This window comes from Desmodus rotundus, chromosome 3 (assembly GCF_022682495.2).
Source record: "Desmodus rotundus isolate HL8 chromosome 3, HLdesRot8A.1, whole genome shotgun sequence".
NCBI classification, from domain to species: Eukaryota; Metazoa; Chordata; class Mammalia; order Chiroptera; family Phyllostomidae; genus Desmodus; species Desmodus rotundus.
Genome location: NC_071389.1, coordinates 9,498,975 through 9,521,464, shown reverse-complemented (window position 1 = coordinate 9,521,464; position 22,490 = coordinate 9,498,975). Strand labels below are relative to the sequence as shown.

Sequence of the window (22,490 nt, the reverse complement as noted above, 5' to 3'; positions counted from 1 at the left end):
CAATATGTTCAGAGATGGGAAGAGACTTGTCCAAGGTCACCAGCCTTGAGGGGAAGGTTCAAGGCTAAATCCAGGGCACCAGGCTATTTCTCCTGGCCTCACTACACAGCTCCTTCATGAGGCCATATGGCAATGTAGCTGAGTTCCAGCCCAAGACTTTGGAAATTTAGCCCCATCCAACCAATTTGTCTGGCCACTTTAATTTCTCCAGTAGCATCTAAATGAGCAATGAGAGTAGAAACCAAAGAATATAATAAGGAGCACTTCGTATGTCAAAAACAAGTGGGAAGAGAAGGAAAAACATCATGAGATACCTGAGAAACACAGGTACCTGCAAAGTTAACTACCTACGTACCTAAGTTCCTGAGGACACTGATGAGACCAAGGGACTTGGAGGACTGAGGCCACACCCTGCCCAAGGTAATCAAACCCAAAGAGCAAGGCACACTCCAAGGCGACCCTTAGGTCTGAAAAAAAGCAGCTCAGATACCTAGGATGGAGACAAAACACTCACACAACTCTGTCTCACAGGCTGTTGTGGGGTTAAGATGGTAGGTTGTAATGTTTTACATACAGTAGGTATTTAAGACATGGTTTCTGACACTAAATGGCTAACTAAGCCACAAAGGACTGAGTTTCCTTCTCACCCCTATTTTACAGAAAGGAGCTTAGTGTATTGTAATTGTTACTTGTGTATTAGTAAATCCAATGGGGGCAGTAACTGCGCCTGATTTACCCACTCACTTACTGTAATATCCCAGCACCTGGCACATAGCAGTATTCTATACACATGTTTTAATGAATGAATGACACCTTTATTGTCATCTTCAAAATCTCCTGGTTCATTCACCAACCCTCCCAATTTGTCTGGGAATGAGGGGTTTTTCTGAACAAGGGACTCGGGACTCTCAGTGCTGAATCCTGGACAGTCTCGGGCAAATCGTACTGTGTCCTACTAAAGCCACTAAGAGACAGAGAATGAGTGATACGACTGACATTTTCAGAGGGGGCTTAAAATCAAGACAAGCTTCGGATCGGATGGCTCCGCCCCCTTAGTCTTAGTCCCACCCCTTCTACCGCCCTCCCGCTCTAACTCCGCCCCCTCCTGGGAAGGTCACCTTGGAAACGCGGAGGGCCAACTGGGCATGCGCTGGAGCAACCGCCACTGCGCATGCTTTCACTGACTTTTTGCTTTCTGTCCTCCCGCCCGGGAAGCCGGAAGCCGTCTCCCTCTCTGTAGGTCTACGCGACTAGCGGATCTTGGGTGGACGTTGGCTCGGCCCCTCTGAGCTCAGCGGGACGCCGACAGAGAGCGACCTCGGGGTTAAGGGGTGGGGCTCAACGTCAGGAGCTAAGATGGCGGCGGTGGCCAGAGTGTCCTTGAGTCGCCGGTTCCCGGCCACAGCCCTTGGCGGATCCTGCCTGCAGGTGAGCCCCGGGGTCGCCAGGAGAGGTTAGGCACGGAGGTCGAGGAGATGGCCTAGAACCGAGGGTGCCGCGGAGGAGGGGGAGGGAGCGCAGGGCAAGGCCTCAGAGAGGGGGAGACCGCTCCCACCTGCGCAGTGTTCTTGGTTGGCCTGGAGCATCCCTGTCATCCTCCTGAGCCTTGTCGCAGCCTGTGAGGCAAAGACGATTTTTAGAAATAAGAAAAAAAGAAGTTCAGAGAAGGACTGGAATTGTCCAAGGTCACATAGCAAGTGAGTGACAGGTGGCAGCAGAACTCGAATCTAAACATTTGGGCTCCAAGCCCTTTTTTTGTCACCAAACTGCCGCCTCTGCGGGAGTGTGAAGAGGGACGGGAACCCGGACGCGAGTCACTCTTTCAGAGGGTGCAAGGTTGGGGGCTCAGTAAAGAGGGGCTGGACCGGAACTGGAAAGGAAAGGGCGTGAATTTTTTAGGACAGAGCAGGGGAAGGGAGAAATGAGGGACGTCCAGTCCCCTGAAGGGTCCGAACCCTTTCCTGCTAGGGATGCTGCGGGAAAGACTCGGTTCCTTAAAGCAGTGTCCTCCTCTCGGTGTCCCCGCCTGTAAAGGGCATGTAACAGTAGCGACCTCAGAGTTTGGGTACGGATCACACAGGTAGGGAGCGTGGCACTGCCCTATCGTATTTTATTCCGTGTGCAGTGATGGGTTTCCCACGCCTCGTGTGTCGTCAGGAAACTACAGCCTTCTGATCTGCATTCTGAGTGGGAATGTTTAGAAGAGGACAGGGAATCGCCATTGCATATATAAGGGACTGCGAATTTACAAGCCGTTTTCAAGTGTGTCCTCCCCGGGGCTCCTCAACCACCGCGGTAAGGTGGGCAAGCAGAACTTCATACCTCCTTTTGAGAGACTTGAAAACCAAGGCTTCAGAAAGAACTTTTTACCTGCTGAGAGTGTCATGGCCAAGAACTGGTAGATCCAGGATCTAAACCTAGTGTTTTTAAACATAGCACGTGAGAAACTCCTAGCACAGATCTGGGCCCATGGAAGGCGCACGAAAAGAATCTGTTCCTCTGCCTTTCTTGCACTCACACGAGAATAACCTTCATTTTAAGCGCCTGCCCCAGCGGCACAACACAATGCACATGGCCTGTCTTGGAATGCCAGCTCTGTGCTTGTAGTGCTGTGTGTGAACTTGGACAAGTTCGTTTTATAGTCTTTCTGAAAAGGGGAAATAGAGGAAGCAGACTGCCTACCAGGGACTCAGGATAATGTGTTCTGAGCATTGAATTGGTGACTGATCATGACCTTGTTTACCTTATAGTCATTGACCTTACAGTTGCTGAGCAAGCCGCTAAGTTTCGAGAGCCCCACCAATGAGAGCGAGTTCTAAAGTGCAGGTCCCTCTTCCCAGAACGAGTTGTGGAGGCTGTTTCCGTAGGTCAGTGTTGCAGTTCCAGGTGAGGCCATTGGAGGGCGTCTTGAGGGCAGAAAAATAGAAGAGTCCCTCCCCCCCACCCCCTTGTAGGAATGTTCCTTCTCATCCACAAGGACCGCTGCGAAAAGATTCAGTAATGAGTTTGTGTGTTACCTGTGGGTGACACTCGGGTTCCTAGGACTCTAGGACACAGTAGGATGTCTCTCCGGAATTTCTCTTATGCATTAGTCTGCACCACTGAGCCGCAGCTCTGCGCGTAAGTGATTAACTGGTGGTTGCGTTGCCTTATTTCTTCATCTAGACTATGAACTTTAGGGCAGGTACCGCCCACTTTCCGTTGTGGCTCTCAGTGCCCCTAGCAGTGACAGGGCTCAGGACACGCACCTGCCGGTCAGAGTCACGCAAAAACTGGTAGTGTGGCCCGTGTTGAAAAGCAGAAATTATTTTCTGGGCTACACTAGAAGCTTGACCCCTCCAGTTAGTCCTATGAGGTAGATTTTAATAATCCCTACCCTTTTACAAAAGAGGAAATGGGATCAGAGAGGTTAACTAATTTGCCAAAGGACACACAGCTACTAAGTGGTAGAGCTTGGATTTGAACTTTGCCACACACATTTCAGAAATGAGGCCGCACCTTCTATTCTACTCAGGTGTACGCAGACTTCCTTGCACTCCTTCTTCCTGTTTCCACGCCTTTCTCTCCTGCCTCCGAATCGGGATCCGCTCTTTCTAGCCCCAATCCTGCTCCTTCAGGAATCTTTCCTAAAGGAACGACAAGCAACGTTCAGCATAAATCACCCTCATCCTCCTCAGTACAGTCCAGTTGTTGATTATCTTGCTTCCTTCCTTAAATTATAAACTATGAAGTTCATCTTTTCCAAGTTTTCCAGAAAGGTACACTCAGCCTTGAGTGCTCATTAGTTTTGTAGATTGAAGTCGAAATGCTTTTAAAGAATGCTCGTCTGTCGTGGGTTTACAGTAACTTGCTAGACAGGCAACAAGAGAAAAAAGCCTCAACATTTTGTCCACCTCCCTGCTTTTGCCTGTGTGCTCCCCTTTTCTCCGTGATACTGTGGGGGGATCAGTGGCACCCCTGTGGCTAGCCCTTCTCTCAGCTCCTGCATCCTGTCTCTTATTCGGAGATCACTCGCTGTCCAGCAGCTCTCCCCTCTCCTCTGCGTTACCAGTTTTTCCTTCTCAGGTCACAGCAGGAGCACTCAAGCATGCTTAAAAAAAAAAAAAAAATTTCTCTACTCATCTTTATAGAAAAACTCATGAGATGTCTCAGCTCGCTGTCCAAAATTCATCTCCTGCTTTCTCTTGAACCTGTTCCAGCCAGGCTTCCACCCTCACCACCTCACTGAAGTTGCTCCTGTCCCGGTCACCAGTGACCTGGGCTTTGTCCCTTCCGTGGCCACTTCTCAATTCTCGTAAGGCTTTTTCTCTCTGAAGCATCCATCACTATTCACTCCTTCCTCAAAACCCTTCTTCCACCTGGCTTCCAGAACATCCCAGCCTCCAGGTGCTCCTCCTCGTACATCGGCCATTTTTCCCTTTAGTGATTTCTCCTCATCGCCCCAGAATCTAACGCTGGGGCTTCGTTCTCAGTCCGTTTCTTTATATGCAGTCCTCGGGCTTTCGATACCATTGACCTGTCCGTGCTGGTGGCTCTTCAGTTCACGTCCCCGGCCCAGACCTCCCCCCAGGTCTCCAGATGCAGTTGTCCACCCGTTACGTTCTGGGAACCTCCGCATGGCTGGCTAGTCACACAGCAAAGCCGACATCCTGGCGCGCACACTCCCTCACCACGCACAGAGACTTGCTCCTCCCGTCTCAGTTGATGGCAACTCCATCCTCCCTGTGCCGTGGGCCAAAAGCTCTGGGGTCGCCACCCTTGCCCTTTGCTTCATTCTTCCATTCAGTCTGTGAGCAAATCCGGTGCGTTCCTTCTCAAAGTGCATTCAGAAACTCACCGCCTCTCACCATTTCCATGGCTGCCAGCCTGCTCCGAGCTCTCATCGTCTCTCGGCTGATTATTGCAATTTTTTTCTCAACCCGGTTTTTTCTTGCATCTTCACGCCTCTACAGTTGACTCTTAAAACAGAAGCAGCCAAGACGATTCTTTCAAAACTTGTCCGACTTTGTCACTCCTCTGCTCAAAACCTTTCGGTGATTTCCCATCTTACTCCGGGCAAAAGCTAAAACCCTCACGAGGTCCTGCCTGATCCAGCTCTCCCACTGACTTCGCGCTTCCTGTCCCTTTCCTGTCCCCCTCACTCCACGCTCAGCCGCGCCAGCTGCCCTGTTCAGTCCTCAAGCAAGGTCGTCGTGCTCCGTGCCCCTCTGCCTGCTCGGCTTTTCCCCTGAGCACGCGTGTGTCTTGCTTACTCACCTCCTTCAGGTCTTTGCTCACCTGTCACCTTTTCAGCGAGGTCTTCCCTGGCCACCCCGTTACGAATTGTAGAATTTAGCCAGAATCCCCATCCCCCTTCTTTTCCTCCCTTCCAAAGCACGTGTCACCGCTGGACATACTAGAGATGTTGTGTGTACCCCACCCCCTGCTCACTGGGGAAGCTCCACCAGGGTGGGAATGTATGTCTGTTCTGTCCGTGACCCCCAAGGTCTAGAATCATCCCTGAGACATAGTAGCCACTCCTTAGTTATTTATTGAACAAATAAGGGAATGAGTGTGTTCGGGACATCTACCACTCGGGTCTCGCTGGTTGTAGGGGGAGAGTGACAACTTCCATTGTTTTGGGGTCTGTTTGGGAAAAGAAATTCTCTCTTTGCGTCGTTCTATTTTGGATTGGCATTTTCACCACTGGTATCGCAGCGAACAGGTTGGGCTTGGAGTCCAGTGACCTGTGTGGGACTCCGGGCTCTTTGCTGCGGGATCTTAGGGAATAATAAACATGTCCTTGCAGCGATGTGGTGGAGAATAGAGACGACTTAGTACAACGTCTGGCACATGACGAGAGCTCAGTGAGTGAAAGCTGCTGTCGTGTCTGCTATGAACACCTGCGGAACAAACCTTCAGGTTTCTCTATTCATGGGATTTTCTGTAAATCACAGCTGCCGTAACCCCGTGGGTCGACTTTGGTGTGGCCTCACGATGCGCAAAGCCCCATCACTTGGAGACCCACAACCTCCTCCGGTCGTTTTGATTTCCATGTGTTCTCTCCTTACTCCCTTTAACTTCTCCAAGTGTTGTATAAACTATACTTTTAACTCAGAATGAATTTAAATTAATTGTTCCAAAAAATAGTGATTCTTTGGGTACCCTAAAATTTATGTTGGGATTGATTGCCTATGATACTCTATATTGGTTCTGTCTTGCGTCATTCATAAGGCTGCTCTAATGGTTTCTAAATAAACGTAACGCTGTTTGGGAAGGTCTGCGTGGTCTGGTCAGGGTCTGTTTGTCTCTGCAGCATGGCTGTGGAGCGGGCATTTAAGTGTTAGAAAGAGGTGTTAGAGTGAGGGTGCACGGCAGGGAACCGTGGTCCTCTTCGACAGGCTTTGTGAGAGTGACCTGAGCTTGATCCAGCCAGACGCCTGTGTCCCACCGATGATACTATTAAATCAGGCTTTGAACCAGAGCCGACAACCCCAAAACCCCAGGTGAGAAATTTGAAGGAGTTATACAGGTATTTTTAAAAGGCATTTTGTCGCTCTCCCCCCTCCCCCTCCCCCTCCCTCAGCACCGTGACCACCCACCCTAGAAAGAGTGTGGTGGTTTCTTTAAACAAACTAAACGTGCAGCCTCTGTATAACCCAGCAGTTACACTCCTAGGCATTTGTCCCAGGGAACACACAGAAACCTGTCCACAGTGTTCATTGCAGCCTGATGCATAATGGACAAAAACCGGAAACAGCTGAGATGTGCTCCAGCGGATGAATGGCAAACCGTGGCACGTTGTAACACGGAACACTGCTCAGTGGTGAAAAGAAACAACTGTTGAGGCACACGACAGCGTGGCTGTATCTCCAGAGAATCATGCCCCCCAATGGGAAAAAATTTGGGAAAATTTGGGAATGGGGAAAAAGCCAGTCCCAAAAGGTTACATACTAGATGATGCATTTCTGTAACAGACTTGAGATGACAAAATTGTGGAAATAGAAACAGATTCTCATTGCTAGGGAGGCGTGGCTATAAAAGAGCAACACTAGGGATCTTTGTGGTGATGGAAACATTCCTCACCTTGACTGTTTCAATCTTAACGTTCCGGTTGTGATACGCTGTACTTTTTGTACAGTGTTAACTACTGAGGGAAATTGAGTAAAGAGTAAGTGGGGTCTCAGCATTATTTCTTTTTCTTTTTTTTTTTTTTTAATTTTTAGAGAGTGGGGAAGGGAGGGAGAAAGAAAGGGAGAGAAACATCAATGTGTGGTTGCCTCTCGCACACCCCCACCTGGGGACCTGGCCCACAACCCAGGCATGTGCCCCGACTGGGAATCAAACTGGTGACCCTTTGGTTCACAGGCCAGCACTCAATCCACTGAGCCACACCAGCCAGGGCATTTTTTATCTTCTATACTGTATTTTTATTGTACCTTTTCAATGTTGGGACACACAAATACCGTGTTACAATTGCCTGCAGTATTCAGCGCAGTAACATGTTGTACAGGCTTGTAGCCTGGCAGCAGCAGCTGCAGCATAGAGCCGGGTGTGCGGTGAGCCGCACCACCTGGGCCTGTGTGAGCGCCTCTGTGGTGTTCGCTCGGGGACACAGTAGCCTAACGATGCATTTCCCAGAACCTACCCCCATCGTTAAGTGGCACGTGACTGTCTGAAATAACTATTTCTCGTTAAATCTCACCAGAACCCAAAAGATTGGGGGGCACTAAGCAAGCAAAAGGTTGCTGTTAGCTGTCTTGGGGAGTCTTTTCTTTTCACTTCCTCCACTTTCTCTTAAATGCCACAAGGTGGCATTAGCCAAGTGTTCCTGTCGGTTTTTAAAATGGAGTCCCTCGGGGAAAAAGTTTGTTTGTAAAAATGACTTTCCTTTTACTAATGATCTTAGCCAGCTTGGTGATGAGGTAGAATACAGCTTTCGTCTTCACCTTCACTCTCATTTTCTTTCATACTGAGGGCTGGTATTTATAGTTTCAGCTTCACTTAATTTGGGGCACTCTGGGCCAGCAAGTAACAAACAGCATTATTTTCTCTTTTTTTTAACAGATTTTTTAAATTTTTTTAAAGATTTTATTTCTTTATTTTTAGAGAGAGGAAGGGAGGGAGAAAGAGAGGAAGACAAACATCAGTGTGTGGGTGCCTCTTGTGCACCCCCTGCTGGGGACCTGGCCCACAACCCAGGCACGCGCCTTGACTGGGAATCGAACCAGTGGCAGTCAATCCACTGAGCCACACCAGCCAGGGCTACTTTCTTGTAATAGCAATTAACCGTCAGAGATTTTGCTTTCTTTAACAGTTTATAAAGGAATTAGCTAGCCTGAATTTTTCTATGTAAACATGGGGGTTGGCTTGTTCGTGCTCTTTGGACTGACAGGACCCTCCCCTCCCTCCACCTCAGCAGAAACTTAGAGGACCTGGTGTGGTCTCTGCCAAGTGGGAAAGGGCTGCAGGCGCTATGGGGTGGGGACAGCGGGGCTCCTGACTCGGGGGTGTCTCTGTTTTATTTTTAATGGCTTGATATAGGTTGCACTGTGCAGCCTTTTAAGGTACGTTTAAACTAAACCACATTTTTACACTAGAATAACGCTCAATTTTTGCTCTTTTCTTCTATATTTCCTAACCATGGATTGCGTTGCTATAAGCAAAAGCCTGGACCAGGCGCGCTGGGAGATCTGAAGTGTAAGGGGCTCTGAAGGCCCCTTCTTTGCGTCAGCCTGACTGGGCCGTGGCGTGCTCAGAGTGGGTCCGATCATTCTGGGCGTTTCTGTGAGGGTGCTTGTGGCTGAGCTTAACATTCACATCGAAAAACAGGGATGCAGAGAGCCTGCCCTTACCCAGTTAGGGGAAGGGCTGACTGGAACAAACTCCCTTTTATTCCCTTCAAACGAGAGGGAGTCCCTCCTGTCCCACAGCTGTCAAACTGTGGCGTCCCGTCTGCTCCTGCCTTTAGACTCAGGCTGGAACGGTGTCGTCCGCCCTCTTGGCCCCCAGGCCTCCAGGCTTGGACTGGCTCTACACCGTTGGCTCTCCTGGGGTCTTGGGGTGTGTTGTCCTGCATAATGACATGAGCCAATTCCTTACTACAAACCTGTTTTTCATCTATGCATGTGTACATACATTCGTATGTATGCGTGTATACTAATGCACTGGTGGTTCTCTCTCTCCGGAGAACACCGAGGTGCACGCCCTCAAGGAGTTTAGGACGTACGGAGAAGACAGCACCAAGAAGAGGCCTGAGCATATTCCCGGCTGGCTAGGGTAGTACAGTGCCTTAGGAACATGCGTTCTGGGGTCAGACAGACCTGGATTCCAGGCCTGTCTCCACTCCTCAGCTCTGTAACCGTGGGCCCATAGCTCGACCTCTGAGCCTCATTTTTCTCATCTTTAAAATGCAGATCGAGCCCTGGCCGGGTGGCACAGTTGCTTGAAACATTGTCCCATACACCAAAGGGTTGCACGTTTGACTTCCGGTCAGGGCACATACCTGGGTTGCGGGATCGATCCTGTGTGGGGGCATGTGCGAGAGTTAACCGGTCGATGTTTCTGTCTCACATCGGTATTTCGCTCTCTCTCCCCTCCTTCCTCTCTCTCAAATCAATAAACATATCCTCAGGTGAGCCATAAAAACAACAGTATTAAAATGCAGATTCAGTAGAGTACTTCATATAAAACACTCAATGTAGTACCTGGCAGTAATAAATGGTGGCTTTAAAAGTTAGTATGAATTAGCACATCTGGCATATGATAGATGCTTAGTATTTGTTGAATGTTGGATGACTGCCTTTTCCAAGAAGACTGTGTCGGTGATGTGTGGGTTTGTACCCAGTATTGCAGTTTATGGTGCAGCGAAGTACGAGGCCTTGTCTTGCATTTTTAATATTTTTTTCCTTCTTGTGAACTTTGTGAATGTTAGGCCTGCCGAGGGGCGCAGACAGCTGCAGCCGCAGCTCCCCGCATCAAGAAGTTTGCCATCTACCGATGGGACCCAGACAAAACGGGAGATAAGCCTCGTATGCAGACGTACGAGATTGACTTGAATAAGTGAGTATCGCTGCAAGCTGGGCATTTGATAAGCGAAGGTGAGCTCTTCTGACTCAGGGACGTGCTTTTCACGTCCTGGAAAGTTTAAAACTACCATCATCGGTGGCTCTGGAATGTATCCTCTTTTTGAAACAGGAATGAGGTGGTTGCCTGATTCATAAAGATAGTAGCAAGAAAAATAACTTTTACAGAATTCTTTTTCTTCCCCCAAATCAAAGCATGACCAATTTCCAGGAATCATGGCAGCGGTGGCTCTGTGCATAGTGTGTGAAGTCATTTAACGCAGCATCAAGTGGAGAGTACTGGATGTTTTCACGGTAGTCTTATGTGTGTGGACCTGTGTGCTGTAGAGTAATGAACCGTAAGCACCAGAAACCTGGCTGGAATGGTGGTAGGACAAGACAAGACTATAGTTAAAACACTGAACACTATCCATACCGATGTATCAGTTTTCTGTCATAACAAATCACCACAAACTTAGTAGCTTAAAACAACATAGATACCTTACAGTTCATAGGTTTGAAGTCAGTAATGGGCTTATCAGACTAAAATAGAGGCAGCAGTAGGCTGTGTTCCTTTCTGAAGACCGAGAGAGCATCCATTTTCTGTTCTTCATACTGCTCCTCCTGGCCGTGAGACCCAGGTCCCTAATTGCCGTGTCAGCTAGGGGCTGAGGGCCATTCCCGCTTTCGGAAGCTGCCTGTGGCTCCTCGTGCCCATCTTCACAGCCAGCAGCGGCGGTTGAGTCCTTCACACCACTTCTCTCTGAGCCACTCTTTTCCCATCATTTCCCTCTTTTCAGGATCTTTGTAGGCAGCCAAAGGGGATAAGGCCTATAGGGTCATCTTTTGTTATAAAGAACATATTATTTTGTTCCCAGATACTGAAATAGCTCCAGAAAAATAACAGTAGTGAAATGAGTGTCTTTTGTTATTCCTGACAAGCCCCTTTCCAGCCCCAGGATAGGGGCTGGTTGCTAGGGGAACCAGCCTTGTCATTAGAGGGGTGGCGCTTTCAGCCCCACCCCGACCTGGGAGGGAAGAGGGGCTAGAGGTGGACTCCGTCACCAGTGCCCAATGATGCAGTCAGTCGTGACTGTGTAATGAAGCCTCCATAAAAATCCCCGAAGTGCAGGATTTCTCAGAGAGTTTGGGTTGGTCCACTCGCGGAGGGCTGGAGGGGTGGCCTACCCAGAGAGGCGTGGAAGTGCTGCTCCGTTCCCGCCCACCTTGTCCTGCGCAGCTCTTTCATTGGCTCTTCCAGAGTTGTATCCATTTATAATAAGCCAGCGGTCTGGTAAGTAAAGTGTTGTTTCTGATTTCTGTGAACTGCTGTAGCAAATTATCAAGCCCAAGGACAGGGTCATGAGAATCTCCAAGTTATAGCCATTTTGTCAGAAGCACAGATGACAGCCTGAACTTGCTGTTGGCATCTGAGGGGGAGGGGTGGGGAGGGAGGGTAGTCTTGTGGGACAGTCCTCAGCCTCTGGGATCTGATGCTTCTCTCCAGGTACATAGTGTCAGAACTGAGGTACGTGTGGGACACCCAGCTGGTGTTGCGGAATTTCTTAGTATGGGGAAAAATACCCACATGTTTGGTGACCAGAAGTGAAGTATTTGGAGCAAGTAGTAGAGATAGAAGGAAACAGAAGAGTTTTCCCTTTATAAGATGATAAGCTCTTTTTTTTTTTTTTTTGTTTAATCCTCACCCAAGGATATGTTTATTGATTGGAGAGAGAGAGAGAGAGAGATGCATCACTGTGAGAGAGGAACATCCATCTGTTATTGCCCCCCGTACGCACCCTGCCGGGGATCGAACCTGCGTTTTGGTGTGTGGGACAGTGCTCCAACCAAGTGAACTACCCAGCCAGGACAATAAGCTCAGATCTTTAAAAAAAGAAATGTCTCAGGACCTCAGTAAACAGAGTCAAAGAACATTCACAGACTGAGTCCACTAGAATGAGTCCACTGGAATTAGTCCACTAGGAGGGACCCTCTAGGGGACCGGAAGTCCCATCTGTTTTGTTCTCTGGTGTGTCTCCAGCACCTAGAAGGGAACCTGGCTAGAGAAGATTTGCAATGAGTAACTGGTGAGTGAAGAAAAAGTAATGAATTCATGACAAATACTCAACCGCTGTAGTTAGTATTCGAAGATTTCCAAACACTGATGATAATAACACCTCCATTCTCAGGACCGCAGAGGTTTTAAAGGTTACAGTCTCCATTGTTGGCAGAGGTACAGTGAAAAGGGTGTTGCATGTTGCTGATAGGAATATAGACAATGCAAATGTGTTAACTAACCTTATTGTGCTCATCATTTCACAGTTTACACATATATCAAGTTATCATGTCATACACCTTAAATTTACACAGTGTTATTTGTCGATTTTATCTCTATAAAGCCAGGGGAAAAGAAATACAGACAATGCTAATGGATATTTGAGGAGGGGGCATATTTTTTAAATCTCAGGCGTAGAAAAATCCTGAGAGAAATCGAGTGCAACCAGGAAATAAGTTTTTTTGAGCACTTCTGTGTGCTCAACATAAAAATTGCATGTTTTTATTTAATCTTCATTATAACCCTGTGATACAGTATTAACTCCATTTTACAGATTTAAAAAACGGAGGCTCAGAGACAGGAAGCCACTCTCATAGAATCAAGTCTCTCCGTGAGGACAGTCATTGTCAAAGTAAATGCAGGCGGTGGCCAGTCCTCTCCTGTCCGTTCCCCCGCGTGTGCACTCGCCTGCAGCAGTCCTGTGAGGTGCGGGTGCCGCTCTCTGTGCTCTATAGATGGGAAGCTGGTTGAGTGATTGGCCTGTAGCCCAGGAAGCACCCCATCCAGGTTCAGGCCAGGCTCTCAGACATCAGGCCTACACTCTGGGCTCCAGGCCAGGGCTGCTGCCCTTTCACCTTGTCGCTGCCCCCCGCGTGCATGGGACACCCGGTGCTTTGGGTTAGGGGACCGTGGGTGGTTTATGTTCTGTTACTCTCTGTACTGTGTTTTCTGTTATGGTTATGCATTATTATTATTATTAATGAGCCATTGAAAGCCACTTACTGTCTGGATTCTAAAATTTTTTTAATTTGAAGTAAACTATTTGGGAAAGCTTTGCAGGGAGCTTTAGAAGGGGAAAACAGGAACTGCCACTACATGGAAGTTGTTTCTTAACCTAAATACTTTTCCTTTAGCTTTCTATTTCCTGGAAGTGTACATTCAGTGCGATCTCCAAAAGAGAACTCTGCAGGACTCAATGTGTAAGAATGCGCAAAAATAAAACTCTGGGGGAAAGTGTGAAGGCCCAACGGATAATAAAAGCAGCTGATATAAGCAGATGTCTCATCCATCAGATTATGGTAAAAGTGTAGAGAGAGTGAACTTCACATAAATACATCTGGGTCTTTTGTTGGTCAGATGCGGTCCTATGGTGTTGGATGCTTTAATCAAGATTAAGAATGAAATTGATTCTACCTTGACCTTCCGAAGATCATGCAGAGAAGGTAAGCACTTCCTTCCCTGTTAAGTCCTGCGCACTGACACTCTGGTTCCCAAGAGGCCTGGGCTGGCCAGAACTGACAGAAATACCTAGAGAACAGCTGCAGGGCTCTGCCAGGGGACCTTGCTGTTCAGTGCACTTCCTTTTTTTAGGTAAATGTCAGAAATTTTAACTGTGGTACAAGTTCTGGTTTCCTTTGGGAGGTTTCTGTCACGTGGTTGCTGCACTTGGCGGTCCCCGAGAGCTGCTGCGACCTGCGCGGACTAGCTCAGGTACACTAGCTGGCCGGTTATCAGGGGGCAGTGCAGAGCAGCTAGCGGGGGCTTATGCACAGTTAACATTCATCCCACAGGGGAGGCGTGTGTGCCCACCTCCAGCTCCCAGCGTTACCTGTGCAAAGAGCAGGTGCTCAGTAGGAATGTTCTGGAAGGGAGCAGCATGTCCAAAGTGTGCTGCTCGTGCCAAGGGAGCTGATTTCAGGCAGTGTGCTCACCTACACATCTTACTTTAATAGCTATGTATTTATTCACACACTAGAAAAATGTGATTACTATCGAGAGTAGCGGAGGTGTAACTGGTTTTTCAGTATGAATTTAAGTAAAAATGATCTGATTTAAATAAAACTCCTAAACAATCGTTCAAGGAGCACTCAGACGTGGCTGAAATCACGCAGGGATGCCATGAAGGCCGTCTGCCACGATGGCCGTGGAGCACAGTCTGTGGGCCAGGCCCCCTCTGAGAGAGACGGGGCTCTGAGTATTCACCCCCGGGTACAGACAGACTGAGGCCCAGGGAAGCTAGGGGACTTCCAAAGGGGCACATAGGTAGTGAGTTGGGAAGCTGAAAGTCAGCCAGAGTTGTCAGATGCCAGAACTGCAAGTTTAAGCAGTACAGTCCGCTCCGGCTTAGAAAACCTGGGATAAAACCAAAGCAGCGTAGCGTGGGCCAGGACCAAGGGCTGGGATTGAACTTTCTTCCTAAAATAACCTTTCAAAAGGGAAAAGTCACCATAGATATTGGCCCATCGCTTTTTGTGTTTATTCTGCTGTGCATTTCAAGCATTTAAAGTCCTATTTTTAAGACATCTGTTTTGAGTCAGCTCATCTTCCAGGACTGGATTTAATGTAGCAAATGCTGACAGTTATTACCACAGCTTGTCTGAGCCCTGCTGTTCAGGGAACATTCTGCTGTGATTAAACACCAGCCTTCCCCACATAAATCCTGACAACACAGGGAATATGGGTGCTTTTCAGTAACCTTTCCCCATAAGACCCTTTCAGAGCCAAGAACATAAGGTGTGGCCCATCCGGACTAAAATATATGGGGCAGAATGATACTGATTGCCACTCCTTTTTATTCCCTTACTGCTTATTAAGAGAATTCCCAAGGGAGCCTTTTTACAAGAAGATTCACTGGATTTATTTTTTTAATTGTATACCACTTCTTACAAAAACGTACTGATCCAGTTGAGTGCCAGGCATACATAAATATATTGATAATATTCAGTCTCTTGAGTACCTGCCTACGACCTGAAGAGCAGAAGAGGTCTGAGTGTCCTCTCACTCCTGGAGGGCTTACTGGAGAGGGGGAGTCTTCCTACAGAGTGGCGACGCAGTGCGTGTTTCACCAGAAGTCACATTTCTCTGGCCTGGTGATCAAAATGCAGCTTCAGAGAAGTGGTACTCCGGGTTTACATTGCACAATCGTTTTTAAACTCTAAAATACCCAGGAAATTGCCATGCACGGGAAGTGAGTCCAGGCTAAGGAAATTCTCGTTTCAGGGCCCCTCCCTCGGTCAGCACCTCATTTTTGCTGGGTTTGCTTTGCTTTGGTCTCACGTCAGTTCATCATTCTCCTTGGAAAGTCGGTGCTCAGGCAGCTTGTGGGTTTCCTGCCGCCAGGGCCAGCACCGCGCTGCTCGTTTTGTGGAGACGATGAAACAAGAGCTGCCTCTGGGCGATCTTTACCCAGGCCTCAGCCTGCGGATGGCCGAGACAACGTCGATTTGTTTTGGGGTGCTGTATGTCTTAGAGTTTGAGTTCAGATGACAGTGGCTTCCAAGGTCAGAGATGGGGGCCCATGGCCAGAGGCAGTGGCTTTTTTAAAGAACAGAGGCTGATTTTTCTCAAAATACATAAAGCATAGAGCTAGGACTGGTGTTGGGAATTCCATGATACCAGCTGGGTCCCAGGCTCCTCTGTCCTTCTCCAGTACCATCCAGCCTCAGGTTGCCTCACAGTCACAGAATGGGCTTTGGAACTGCAGCCGTTAGATCTGCATTCTAGGCAAGAAGGATGAGGAAAAGAAAGAAAGGCAACCGGCCCCTCTGCCACCGGTGTGTTGCCTGCCAGCGCCGCTCCAGAGGGCGGAGTGACCGACGGCAGTCCACAGGAAAGCGTGCGCGGCTGGATGAGAGGCTCTGCACCCGGGTGAGGACGCGGTCGATGGTTTTGTCTCCCAGGCATCTGCGGCTCTTGTGCCATGAACATCAATGGAGGCAACACTCTAGCTTGCACCCGAAGGATCGACACCAACCTCAACAAAGTCTCCAAAATCTACCCTCTTCCACATATGTATGTGATAAAGGATCTCGTTCCTGTGAGTTTCTGCACCGCTTCCTCCCTCTGTCCCTCCCTCCCTCCCTCCCTGCTTCCCACCATGTCATCTGCCGGGGGAGGGGGGAGGGGTGTTCAAGTTATGCTGTTCTTTTTTTTTTTCTTTCAATTCAAGGGGAATGAAGGGATAAAGAGAGGGGGAGAAACATCAATGTGTGAGAGAAACATCCATCAATTGCCTCTTACATGCTCCCACCTGGGGACCCATCCCACAACCCAGGCATGTGCCCTGACTGGGAATCAAACCGGCACCCTTTCGGTGCACCGGCCGGCACTCGATCCACAGAGCCACACCAGCCAGGGCAGGCTGTTTTTCTGTTTGAATTTAAGCAGTTTGAATATTGGAAGATAAATACGCCTGGAAGATCTTCCAGCAGCTCGTTTGGTGAAGGTTGTTAGGGAATAACAGGGCACAGAATTGGAACAGTCCCAGAAACGAAGAATTTGGCCATAACTACAAAGAATTCATGTGGAAGAGACCAACTGGGAAAGCAACAGTTGTTACACATTTTACTTTCATTTCTACCTCCCTGTACTTGACCGGAAGGTTTCCCAAGGGGGCGAAGCAGAGATTCCCTAACCACACTTAGTATTGCAGCCATGTCTGCTTTCTGAATCTTTTTTGTATCCCCACCAAAGGAAGAGAGTCTGACTTTTATCCACCATAGGGCAGGAAACTAGGCTGAGAAATGGGGTAAAGGAGAAAGCTAAGGTGAGGGTGGCATCTGACCCTCTTCCTCTTCCCCTCAGGACCTGAGCAACTTCTATGCCCAGTACAAATCCATCGAGCCCTATTTGAAGAAGAAGGATGAGTCCCAGGAAGGCAAACAGCAGTACCTGCAGTCCATAGAAGATCGGGAGAAACTGGTCATTACCCCCATTTATTGTCTTGGTTTGCGGGATTTCATTGCAAAACTGTTTTCCAGGGAGTGTGTCATACAGGGGTGGGGTGGGTAGCAGCCTGAGGTAATGCAGACAATTTTGTGTAACTCGGGAAGGAACTTCAGAAGCATCCATCCAGGATCGGACACCCATCCTCTCTGGGCCAGTGGGTAGTGTGGGCGCATGCCAGGCCTAGAGCAGACTGGGAGCTGGGTGCCTGTGGCCTGAGGAGCAAGCTGTTTCACCATGTTGCCACGTGGTCTTTGCCTAACGAAACCAGCATGGGAATTGCCCATCTGTAAAAATTGGTACCTGAGTCAGTGTTGCACCTTAACACCGTGGGCAAATAAAACACACTGTAGCTTGCAGTCTGCCACCTCCCTGTTTTATAGGTGGGAATGAAATAGTTAATGGGTAAACTGGGACTGGGACCTGGATGTTCTTTGGCACCAGCGTCTGGTGGTGGTTGCATTGCCTTCTCACTCTCTCAGAGTTGCCTTCTTGTGCACAGGCTCGGGAGACCTTGAAAGTGAGGGGTTACTATCAAGTTCTCGGTCTCCTTGTCTTGTATCACTTCTGCCTCCTCTCGGCGGGTCTGATTGCGTGCGCACCCCCGAACACTTGTGAGAAAGAGAAGCGGGAGGGTTGCCAGCGGAGATCGGTCCCCACAGTGTATCTGCGTGGGGCCAAGGACATGTGCCGCGTGATGGTCACCACCTCGTGTGCTCCCGGGTGCAGCCCTGTTCCTGGGAGAGCCCTTCACACGCCCTCTGTCAGCAGACTGAGCACAGCACAGGCCCTACACTGCAGGGACCGTGTCTTACCCTTCCTGGGCCCCAAGACCCTGGCGCATGTTATTTCATCAATAAACACTAGTTGTGTGAATGAATAAGTAAATTCTGCCTTCTGGGTCTTGGGGAATATTTAGCCCCTCTCCTCTTCCCCATAAAACATTTAAAAGGAGAGCCCTGCTAAGGCTGCCGGGCTGTGACAGGGAGCCCACCAGGGTCAGCCCAGTGAGGTGAGTCAGAGTAGCTGAGTCCTCTTCCAGGAGTCTCTTGTTCTCAGCACATAGCTCCGCCCCCCGCTTCTAACTCCCAGGGAGTCTGACTCAGCGCCCAAGCCTGAGCTGGCCACTCTGGCCCACCTGGTCACCTCTCTCGCCCCTGGGAGCTTGTGGCTGGTAGACGTCATTAGGGAACGAAGGGTTCCCCTGAGCGAGGGTTCCGGATAATAAAAATCCACTCATTTACTTAGATTTTTCCCATCCTTAAATCCAAATGCTGAAGTAACTTATTTCATGCCTTTAAAAGCCATCACGCTCATTATAGATAACCCGGAAAACACAGAGAACTGATTTTTAAGTAATCTGTGATTCCAGCACCCAAAGATAACTTCTGTTGACAACCACCTTGGTTCTTTTTTACATTACGTCACATTTTATGTAGCTGGCGTCAAAACGTAAATATGCTTTTGTATTCGCTTTCCTCCCTTTTGCTATTGTGAGCACTCTCCCTGTTCTTAAAAGCACCTCGGGAGCATCAGCTTACACTTTGCTTTCCGTTGCTTCAGGGGTGTGCGTCCTGTACTCCTCAACCGTCCCCACTACTGTTGAACAGTGAGAGTGTTTCCTTTTATGTTTTCCTACACAAATAAGGCTAGACAAACATCTTTATCTTTCAAGTTCTATCCCAGAAATTCTAATTTCTTGTTAGATTTTCTTCTACACGTAGACTAAAGAATATGACTATAAGTAAGACTCTTAACCCTGCTACCTTATGCCTTCCAAACCCGTGGGGCCAGTTTACACTCTTACCAGCTGCCTGAACATAGAACATAGATTTTATTGAAGTTTCACGGTTACAATCAGGACATCAGCTCTGTGTCATCTATCAGTTCAGATGTCAGTGTGCCCCTCGGTTTTCCTGCCTGTAATATGTTTCTGTCCCTAAAATCTGGAAGTCCAGTGTGGTAGAGCTGTTTGGGCAGATAAAGTCAGCGTGGCAGGTGGTAAGGAGTAGGGACTCCAGAGGCAGGCTGCCTAGGCCGCACCCCAGCTCGGCTACACAGCAGTGTGACCGTGGGCAAATGGCCCAACCTCTCGGAGCCCCGGTGCCTTCCCTGTGAAGTGGGGCTCCGATGGAATTGTTGTGATAATCAAAGCACACGGTGCTCAGTGCGAGTGGCTGTTACTTAGGATGAGGTTGGTTCCCACTGAAAACCTGCCGTCTCCTCTGCTGAGCCGGGGCAGAGGCTGGTGTGGACTACCAGGCACCTCGGCACCCGGGGCCTTTTCCATCTCTCCGAGACTGCATTCTAGGTGGTACGTTTTGGGTTTGTTTTTCATGTTTATGTTCATTTTTTTTTTTCTTTAGATCAGAGAAGGGTTATTGATTAAAAGACAAGTACATTGTACATGGACTTCAATACTAGGCTCTAAACCAGCAAATGTTTACATCCCAATTCCAAGATCTTTTTTATGACTCTAGTAGGTCTCTGCAAATCACTCCAAGGATATTGCCAAAAAAATTCACATGCGAGTGGGCATTTTGTTCTTGCTCTGACCCCAAACATCACATTTGTCAGCTAAGGGTGGACAAGGCGCTTGAGTCCCATGTTCCTGACTGCCCTTCCTCCTCTCGCCACACAGGATGGGCTGTACGAGTGCATCCTCTGTGCCTGCTGCAGCACCAGCTGCCCTAGCTACTGGTGGAATGGAGACAAGTATTTGGGACCTGCGGTTCTTATGCAGGTAACGTGCTCCGTAATTGCTTTAAGAAAAATTGGAACTTCAAGCATCCAGAAATCCAAGCACACACTATCTCGTTAGAAGCCAGGCATTCTAAGGGAGGATGGCTTCCTTCATTTGCATCCATTACAAACAAGATCATAGATTACATTGTCTTCACTTGTTTCAGTAAGTCTAAGGCTTTATCTGCAAAATGCCTTTGTTTCTGTGTGGGGAGGGCCCCACCTGGGGTGGCCAGTGCTGCCTGGCAGACCATCGCTTGTACATACTTGAAATGTGTTTCCTGTGCCGCTGGCTCTTACCTAGCCACTTGCCCATTTTCCCCAGACTGCATCTGTCGTGGCTCCCCACCTCCCACTCGTGGGATTTTTAACGTGCAAGCAGGCGGGAGAGTAGTGGTGTTGAGGGGCCACTGCCCAGCTGTCAGGTTGGAAACTGTTTCCAGGTTGACGGAAGTGCGGACTGCTGGGTTTGGGGGTTGCTTAGAAAATAACGTGGTATCACTTTTCATTGCCTTTCACTATATGAATGGTTCCCTGCAAAGAAAGTCACTGTCTTTGTTCCCAGAAAGTTTATACCTTAGATTTGTGGTCAGTGCTTTCCACAGACTCTTAAGCAACTCAGAAAACAGCCCCTCGTGTCTCATTTTCCCACAGAAAGAGAAGTTGCGTGGCTGTGTGTCCGTTTCGCAGTATTGATTCCCAGCTGCGGTGGAGGTTGATGATGAGGCACGGTCATACTTGGCCCTTGCGCCAGGGACCCCGAGTTGTGGGGAGGTGGAGCAGCTCTCCCAGGACACTGCCAGAGCTCCGTTTCCAGCTGGCCTCAGGCCCCCGGGGTGGATATGCTAATTAAAAGAATCAGTCAATGAAGCAAGTATTATCTCTAGACAGGTCTGGGAAGTCATCAGTTTACTCAGAGACAGTGAGTAGGTGCAGTGAAGACAGGTGAAGAGTCATGTGACACAGCCCCTGTCTTCACTAATTCATAATCTTGACAGGAAGCTAATGAGCAACTTAATAATTAGAGGACGATGCCTGAATCCATATAATTAAGCACCAGGGTACCAGGTGCACAGTGGTTCAGAGGTTTGTGGGATCATTAATCAGGAAGAGTTCAAAAGAGTTGGGAGCCTTTCCTTGAAATACAGCAAGAATTAAAGAGTGTAGAGAAAGGGCATCGAGGCGAGAGAATCCCCTTTCTCCTGCGCTCCTGGAGCTTTGAGCTGAACCAGAGGGCAGCTCTGGCCCTTGAAGCTGACCGCACAGCTAATCAGTCCCTGGTTCCCAGGCCTATCGCTGGATGATCGACTCCAGAGACGACTTCACGGAGGAGCGCCTGGCCAAGCTGCAGGACCCCTTCTCTCTGTATCGCTGCCACACCATCATGAACTGCACGAGGACCTGTCCCAAGGTACGCGGAGCTCATGCCCTCAGCTCTGCCCGGGAACCGCGATGGCGGCTGTGGCCTGCTCGTGAAGAGGCAGTTGGCAGAGAGCACACTTGATCAGTCAAGCAGGAGCAGGACCAGAGCTTGTTCCAAACAACCTTTGAGAGCTTACACAGGCTGATTTCCGATAAGTTAGAGATCGTGGCAGCGGGTAAAACCTTCAGAGATGTCTGGCTAGTGTTGGCACCAGCTGTACTTGCAGGAGAGGTGTTCTCTCCTAGACAACATCGAGCCCTCGGAGAGCACGGCTCTGCCCTGGGCTCGTTGTCCTGCTGCAGTGAGCCCCACCAGCAGGGATAAAGCCAGACTGGCCCCTTGCCAGAGAGAGAGCCATCGTAATTGTCTGAAAGTAGAGACCGGAGAGAGCTCCTAGCCCAGGCCCCTGGGTTTTAAAGGGCCTGCTTTGCATCCACTTGGCTTTGACACTGTGCCAGCTTGGGGAGGAGGCCTGCCCAAGGTCGTGGACTTTTTACATTCAGTTTCACTGTCACTGGGTATTAATTTGTTTCTCTTTTTCAAGGGGCTGAATCCAGGGAAAGCTATTGCTGAAATCAAGAAAATGATGGCAACCTACAAGGAAAAGAAAGCTTCAGCTTAACCGTTCTGATGCTGAACGTGGCTTGTAACCAGCTCAGCTGAACATAATTTATATCTAATTTGAGTTCCTTCAAGGTCTTGATTTTCCATGACTACAGCATGTATAATAAAAATTTTAAAAATAATAAATGTTATTTTACTTTATTAACAAAAAACCGTGCCTGCTCCTTTTACTTGCTGCAGAAGAACGAGAAGGTGCAGAAGGAGGGGTCCTTCTCCTTGAAGAGGGTCCAGGACTCCAGAACTGAGCCGCTGGGGTTACAGTGGAGTGGGGTACAGGTGTCCAAGCATGGAGCCGATGTCAGGCAGGGCCTGGGGCTCCCTCCCAGCTCTGCCATTCCCCAGCTGGACAACAGTGGGCAAGTTTCTCTGCTACTTCCGTTACCCATTTGTAAAACGGGTCAAGACCATTCCACCCTCCCAGTACTTATCCTGAGTGCTCAGAGTTAGAACAACCGTCAGTGTTAGAACTGTTTAAAACCAAATCTTGGTACATCTTTTATCTCATGGAGGCAAGGTTTGAGCTTCCTCCAGCCTGGAGCACTGACCCAGACCAGCTGTGAATCGAGTAAGTCCCACAGGTGACCTCAAGGGACCTCGTACCACAAGCGTGAGTTCCTGCCATCGCTGCCTTGGCTCTGACACAGAATACAAAGGCTGT

At 48.9% G+C, this 22,490-nt stretch overlaps 1 protein-coding gene across 1 annotated transcript; it reads left to right on the top strand.

Annotated features, from left to right (window-relative positions):
- Nucleotides 1–1,173: 1,173 nt before the first annotated feature.
- Nucleotides 1,174–21,984, top strand: SDHB (succinate dehydrogenase complex iron sulfur subunit B). The gene is made up of 8 exons (XM_024554275.3): nt 1,174–1,428; nt 9,914–10,041; nt 13,456–13,541; nt 15,999–16,135; nt 16,903–17,019; nt 19,685–19,786; nt 21,074–21,196; nt 21,753–21,984. The coding sequence occupies exons 1-8, from the start codon at nt 1,357–1,359 to the stop codon at nt 21,828–21,830; spliced, it is 843 nt and encodes a 280-aa protein (XP_024410043.1). The 5' UTR covers nt 1,174–1,356; the 3' UTR covers nt 21,831–21,984.
- The last annotated feature ends 506 nt before the right edge of the window (nt 21,985–22,490 follow it).